This window comes from Notechis scutatus, chromosome 1 (assembly GCF_049901735.1).
Source record: "Notechis scutatus isolate UNSWTSFEM ecotype Mainland chromosome 1, rNotScu1.2, whole genome shotgun sequence".
NCBI classification, from domain to species: Eukaryota; Metazoa; Chordata; class Lepidosauria; order Squamata; family Elapidae; genus Notechis; species Notechis scutatus.
In genome coordinates, this window is record NC_142009.1 from 74,139,361 (window position 1) to 74,147,206 (window position 7,846).

The 7,846-nt window shown below is 41.8% G+C and overlaps 1 protein-coding gene across 1 annotated transcript; it reads right to left on the reverse strand.

Annotated features, from left to right (window-relative positions):
* Positions 1-4,461: 4,461 nt before the first annotated feature.
* Positions 4,462-4,926, reverse strand: LOC113413224 (small ribosomal subunit protein eS4, Y-like). The gene has a single exon (XM_026669311.2). The coding sequence runs from the start codon at positions 4,924-4,926 to the stop codon at positions 4,462-4,464; it is 465 nt and encodes a 154-aa protein (XP_026525096.2).
* Between the last annotated feature and the right edge of the window lie 2,920 nt (positions 4,927-7,846).

A 7,846-nucleotide genomic window follows, 5' to 3' on the forward strand; every position in this document is an offset into this window, starting at 1 on the left:
AGCCTTTTTGGTGTAAAGGATCAGGTTAAAGGACCAGGCTAGAAACTATGGGGCTGCAAGTTCCAATCCTACTTTAGGCACAAAGTCAGCTGGGTGACCTTGGACCAGTCACTCACTGTCAGCCTTAGGAAGCAGACAAGGGCAAATCACTGATGAAATCTCCTTAAGAAAACTGCAGGGACTAGTCCAGGCAGTCACCAGGAGACAACACTGACTAGAAGGCAGATACATACACAAATAGGGTAGCGATAAGCTGGTGATGATAATCAGTCAATAAATCAACCAGAATAGAGCTGGAAGGGACTTTGGAAGTCTTCTAGTATAATTCCCTGCTCAAGCAGGAGACCCTATACAATTTGAGACAAGGGTCTCCTTTTAAAAACATCCAGTGATAAAGCACTCACAACTTCTGAATCTTTATTAAATGTTTTTTTTTTTACAGTGATACAGTATATAAAGATACAAAGTCATGCTGAATTATTAATGGTGTCTATGCTCACTATAACAAAAGAAAGCTGCGTAAGTCTGCAAATTTGGCTGCAATTTTAAGTTTTTAATACTTGCTGACTTTTTGTTTTTAATGGCACACTCCAGAAATAACAATACTTACACAGGATTGATTCCCAGATGTGGAGAGATATTACATAAAGAAAACTGTGTTTAATGCAGGACAATTCCACCCCCATGGTTACTAATGTGCCTATTTGTAGAGAATGTGTGGAAATTCCACTCCATGAATTCCAGACTCTGAAAGGGTCCACCCAGATAATGAGCAGTCAGCTGAAATCCAGGGAAGGCTAAATAACCAATTCCTCCGCAGGTAAACATTTGTAAGAGGCCGAGGTAACCTCCATTTTGTTTTTGTCTTTTGGTATTCATATTTTCTTCTCCCTGGCTTGTTAAGCAAGTAAGGGACAGCCCTCCTCTCCACCAGCTGGCAGCAATAGGCTTGGGTCTAATAAGCAGGGCAGCAAGCTAGTTGTAATTACACGCTTGGTATTTGTTTCTGAATTGAAATTTGGTTGTATGAATATGCTCTGATGTGTGGATGTATCAATAGATCTAACCATCCAGCTGGTCCTTGAATTAATAATGATTGAGATCAACATCTTCGGAAAATAATTGTTCAATTTGTCTTCCTTTTCTTTTTAACTTTATTTTTCTAGGTCTGGATGGATGGATGGATGGATGCATGGATGGATGACTCAGAATTATTTAAGAAGTGATGGTACTAAGGAGAACTGCCCTAGAGCACAGAAACTTCCCACCAAGCCAGGATACTTGAAAGAAGTTGACCAAAGAGTGACAGAAGGGAAAGCAAGTAAAGCAAACGTAATCCAGGAGTTGGGAGTTGGGAGTTGTCGGGTTGATGCAGAAGTGGTTGGTGGGAGGAAGGTTTGGCAGCTCCTATTGTGAAAGAGCAGAGGCCCTAGGTCAACACATCTGTTGCATGTATGTGCATCTATCCCATTAGAACACAAAGGCAACTATTGAGTGGGCTGCATGTTAATAGAGGTGGGGGGAACAAGAAGATCAAGAATTGACTTCTTACTGTAGTTCCTTCTGCATATTAGCACAGATTACCAGAATGGTAAGTACTGTCTGCAGTTCTTTGTTACACAAGTAGTCTTCAACTCATGAACATAATTGGGATCAGAATTTTTGTTGATAAGCAAAGAGGTTGATAAGAGAGCCGTGCCCAATTTTATCACTTTTTGCCATCGTTGTTAAGTAAACCACTGCATTATTAAGTGAATCTTGCGGTTGTTAAGTGACTCGAGCTTCCCCCTTTAAACTACTTGTTAGAAGCTGCTGGGTTGGTTGCAAATGATGATCACATGACCTCAGGAGGCCACAACTATCATAAATACACGCGGGTTGCCAAATGCTCGAATGTTGACCATGTGACTGTGGAGATGCTATGACAGTTGTTAATGCGAGAACCAGATGTAAGTCGCCTTTTGTAAGTCGCTGTTGTAACTTTGAAAGGTTGCTAAACAAATGGTTGTAAGCTGAGGACTACCTGTAATAGGTTCCTGTCATCCTTTCCCGGCAACATCCAGTCTGGATGATGTTACATTGTAGGTCTTCATCTTCGTCTGTAGCTAAATAGTAGAGTATACCTTTTGTGTTCAGAAGACTCTAGTATTCATAGGAAGCTGCCTTTTATCACATGCAGTACTGAGTCACTGACTTCAGTACAGTCGACACCAGGGGTGTCAAACTCAATTTCATTGAGGGCCGCATCAGGGCTGTGGTTGACCTTGGGGAGCTGGCTGGGTGTGGCTGACTGGGTGGGGGTGTTGTGGTTAGCTGGCAGCAGGTGCAGGTGGCTGAGGAGAGTGAGGACTCTGATGAGGGGCCAGGACCATCAGGGAGTGGAGTGCTGCCTTCAGAGATTGTGGGGGCTGGCAGCAGTGATGAGGAGGTTCCCAAGGAGCCTGTGCCAAGTGCACGTGCATGAAGGATTACTTGGAGGAAAGAACAATTACAGCAGCACAGGTGACTCAGGAGTAAGGCTGCAAGGTAATGGCCCCTCCCTCAAGAGGATAAAAGCCAGGTCTGGAAAAGCATTCTTTGCAGACAGCAAAGAAGCTCTGAAACTCAACTGGTGGACATCTTAGTACGTGTTTGGAGAATTTTGTAAATTCGTTTTTATCTCTGGGTTTTGGCAGCCTTGACAAACAACTTGGCAAGGCTCTTTCTTGTTGGAGCTAATTAGTGGAAAGCAGCCTTCAGAATAGAATTCATTATTAAACCTTAAAAGGTGGGGGCTGCTGCCTTTGTCTGTGTTTGCTCTTTGGGAATCCGGTTGGATCAGAACATGGGGTGGCCAGCTTGACGCCACTCCTCAAACTGCTGCCATGTTTCCTCTTTGCACTGGGTAGACCAGGCCAAAGCCACACTGGCCTGATGTTTCCTCTTTGCATTGGGTAGACGGGCCAAAGCAACATGGGCTGACCCCTTACATTTTCCAGGACAGCCCCCCGGGGCGGATCCAACCACATCACGGGCTGGATCCATACCACAGGCCTTGTGTTTGACACACCTGGTCTACATTGAAACAACAGTCTCCACAGTTTCAAATTGGAATTGAGAATGATCCTGGGACTTTCTCTATGCAAAATCTGTGTTCAGCCTTCCACTTAAAACTCTTCCTTGTAAGACTGCATAAGTCTTGTATGCGTCCTTCCTAAACCCTAGAATGCCACAGCCAGTCTGCATAGACATTACTGAGCTAATGAAGAAATGCTTTGATTCTATATAAAGCAGTTTCCTGGGTAACCAAATAAGAAATCATTGCAGGGGAAGACCTTCTACCAAATAACACAAAGTTTTGGATAACAAATCTTTTTAGTGGCATTCTTAACTATATTCCTGGTATAGAATGTTATTAATTCTGATCTTGACGTGCTTAAACCACAGGGTTCAAAATATGCAGTAAAACATCTTGTTGCTGAGGCAGACAAATCTTTATTGTGAGTGAATTTTTCATTATTTGGAATGTGAGTCAATGTAGTTTATTGCAAGGAGACAGGAAAAGGGAGGACAAATGATTAATGACCATTATCTAACTTCTAATTAATCTCCCTCCTTCCTCTCTGATCTGTAGAAGTTAAAAGTGCAGGATATTCCACCACTTAATTTAGAAGAGCCACAAAATGGGAGCACTGTAAAATAGAAAAAAAAATATGTGTGTCTATACAACACACACACACACACACACACCCCTTTCATTCAGAAGCTCAAAGAAGGGTACATGTGCATGTAATCTTAGTGTTAGTAAAAAAAAAGGGGGTGTTTTATATATCTCTGTCTCTGCAGATATTTTTGTACTGAGAGGTGAGGAGGAAATATCGCCAAATATCCATTCTAACTATTTCTAGAGAGGATTCACAATTTTCATAATATTGATAATAAAAATGTTATCTAGTGATCATAAGGATGAAGATGAAAACTGATTTCCAATTCCAGGGTTTTCCAAACTCTGAAAAAAACAGGGCTCTGAACTTCATAACGTGCTTCACAGACAAAACTTAGACGGGTGAAAACTGAAGGGTATGAAGCTGATAGGCACTTACAATGACTAAAGAGGGTTTTACTCATAATGATCCCTTAGTTTATACCGCAATCATTTCATGAGGGTGAGGGAAGCATGCACAGTTTGAAGAAAAAGTGGAAGGTGTTGAGGAAGTTCATTAGGAAAGATTAAAAGTTCCTAAAAAGAGCAAAGGATACTCTCCAGACTGAGGGAGGAAAAAAGGAAAAGAATGCTGCATGGCAAATGGAGGCCGAAGAATGGAGGGATGTCATTGTTAGTGACAGGAGGATAAGGAGGCAGTTGAGGGCTTAGCAACCATGACCACACTCTGACTCCTGAAACCATTTCACCCTTACCTGAGCTACAGTCACCTCAGAAAACATTCCAGTGAACACTCAGATCCCTACCATCCAGCAAAATCAGAAGTCATTCACTTTGATGAGGGGATCTGGGTACCGGATTGTTTGGGCATCGTGAGTGACAAGGTGAGGAATTCCTTTGGTGCTCACAAAGATCTTTCTAACCTTGCACAGCTTGTACTTGGCTTCTTCTGGTGTGATGCGGTGAACAGCAAAGCGTCCCTTGGTATCGTACACGAGGCGGAAGTGCTCAGCTGTTTTTTCAATGCTGATCACATCCATGAATCCAGCCAGCCGGATTTTGCCATCAATCTTGATAAACCGTTGCATGCAGATTATCTTGACCTCATCGCCAGTCAGGGCGTACTTAAACCTATTCCTGAGAAAAATGATAAGTGGGAGGCATTCCCTCAGTTTGTGGGGTCCTGTGGATGGACGGGGTGCAAAGACTCCCGTCAGCTTGGCCAGCATCCAGTGCTTCGGAGCGGCCACCCGCTTCAGGTGCTTCTTGGGCCCACGAGCCATGGTTGCGTTCCGCCGAGAAAAAAAAGCAGTCATCTTGAAGAAGAAAAGACGAATGGTGGTGATGGATGATTCACTGCTCAGAGGTACCATAACTGCTGCTCCTAGAGCTGACAAGTTGTGTGAGGTCTGCTGTCTTCCCAGTGACCAAATTCAGGATGTAACTGACAGGCTAACAAGACTCTTCAGTCCAACTGATGATTATCCGTTCCCGATGATGTATGTGAGGACTAGTGACACTGAAAGAAGAGACCTTGAAGAAATTTGTAAAGACTACGAAAACCAAGACAGGAAAGCAAAAAAAAAAAAAAAGTAGACTTTGACAGACTCAAAAGGAAAGTCAGAATGTTCTAGTGGGTTTATTGCCTAAAGGAGAAAAATGTCCAAGAAGGCAAAACAAAACATTGCAGGCTCAAAACCAAACAATTCCAGAAGATAGACAAATGGGAAGCAACTAACGAGTCCAAATTACATATACACAGAATGTAAGTTGGTTTTTTTTTAAGGAAATATACAAGAAATGGAAAGACGGGAATATATTCAAAGAAGAATACAAAGCAATTTGCAAAATCTGAAGCTCTAACATAAGAAAAACTAAAATCCAGTACAAGGTTAAAGCAACAGATTATGCTAAAATAATAAAATGATTTTTCAGGTGTATCAGAAGCAAAAAAGGAAGGCAAGGAGATAGTAGGTCTTCTGCAGAGAAACAATAGTGAAACGGCTAAGGAGCAAGAAGGTCGTTCAACTCCTATTTCACTCAAGAGGTGAATGACTGCTGGCAAGGTGTCACTGGTTGGGTGGGGCTGGGAAATGAATTGAATATCAGGAGAAGCAAAGAGCAAGTAAAGGAATTTCTAGGTAATGTAAAAGAATTACAATATCCAGAGTCAGATTAATTACACCCTAAGGAACTGAAGAAACTAGCAGTGGTAATTGTGGAATGGCTCTTTATAATCCTTGAGAAGTTCTAGAGAACAGGTGCGGTCCCAGAAGATTAGAGAAGAGCAAATATTGCTCCTATTTTGAGAAAGGGAACAAGCAGGACCTTGGAAATTACAGGCTGGTAAGCCTGACATTAGTATGGGGCAAGATCATTATGTAGAATGTCAAAACAGCACGTCTGTGAGCACTTAGATAGGAACTCATTAATTATCAAGAGCCAACATAGATTTGTGCTGAAACACTGTTGTCAGACCAACTTCATATTTCTTTTTATGACAGCTACTAACCTGGCTGATTGGAAAAATGCCATGGAGATATGGCAGGCTGTTGACAAATTTTCTCATGGCATCCTTATTTTTAAAAATAGTCAAACATGAGTTTGTCAATTCAACTGTTACATGGATCTACAATTAGCCCAAGGATTGTATTCAAAGGGTTGTCATAATGGCATTAAATTTACTTTGAAGGATATCTCAAGTGAAGTGCCACAGGGCTCTGTCCTGGACCAGCTAGACATTTTTATAAATGATATGGATGAGAGAGTTGAGGAAATGTTTACCAAATATGTAGATAATGTAAAGGTAGGAGGAGTAGCTAATTCTTGGGAGGAGAGGTGCAGAAATCAAAGACATGGGCTAGAACAGCAGGAGGAAACAAATTTGAAATGAAATTTGTTAGAGGCAAATGTAACATCATGCATCCAGATAGGAAATCTGAAAGAAACTATTACAAGATGGGAGAAATTTGCTCCCAAAACAGCACATGTAAGAAGGACTGGGATGTACTAGAGAAGCATAAATTCTACCAAAGGCCAAAAACACCTTGAAGACCATAAAGAGAGCATAGAGTCCAGATTGTGAAAATTGTGCTCTAGTCTTCCTTGATTTCTTTGGAGTATTGTGTTCAGTGCAGTATTGTGTACATTCCAGTTTAATAAAGATAAACCAGAACAAGTCCAGAGAAGATGTACCAATCTGTTGAATGACTGGAAGTCAAGAAACTAACAAAGAACCATTAAAAGAAATGTTCAGCTTGCAGAAGAGGAGGTTGCGAGGGGACATGATATCTGCCTTCAACTATGAAGGACATTGTAGAGGATTTGGATTTAGTCTCATTTGTTTTGCAACTAATGGAAGGAAAGTTCAAGGATGCACAGTAGATACAAAGAGATATTAGGAAGAACTTCTTGAGAGTAAGAGCTGTCAATTAATAGACCAGGTTATTGCATGGAATGGTTTCTTCCCTTTTACAGGAGGTTTTCCAACAGAGGCTGGATAGTCATCTATGGAGAATGGGAGTGAATCCTGCAGTGTGAAAGATTGGACTTAGGAACCCTTAGGTCCCTTCTAGCAATATTAGTGAGCCAGAAAAGCTACTGAAAAATTGCTGTCAATTAGCGATTAATTTTCTAGTTATTTCTTTCCCCCTCCTATTTTGATCAAATGTTTCTCTTTTGCATGAAAGGTATCATACTTCAGCAACCTGGCTGTGCTCCAGATGAACTATACCATGACTTCTATCACCCCCCCAAGCAAATGGAACTGTTACCTGTCATGGGGTATTGGGACTTGTGGGGTTGCATACTAACTCTCTCAGGAGAGCAAACCTTTTGGAGGAAGGCTGCTTGAATAATCCACATAGCTGTGCTAAATGCATGCAGTGCAAAAGAGACCTTACTTTTCTTCCTGTCAGTTGGAAACACATTTTCTGTAACTCCGGTCTCATGTTTATGTATGCCGTGCTGGAAACGTGAGTTCTCTTTCCAATTACTCTTCTTTTTTCCCCCCCACATCACTTCTTTCCCTTTGTTTTGAAAAAGTGAAGCCGTCTTTGACATTTCCAGACTGGTTGGCACTGCTTGCACGTACAGGCAGAGGGCTCCCTCCTCACCTCCTTCATTTGCAAAGCCTTGATTAATTCAGTGTCACTCCTTGGTTTGATTGCCTTGTTTCTGCATCTGGGGTCTGCCAACAGGTTG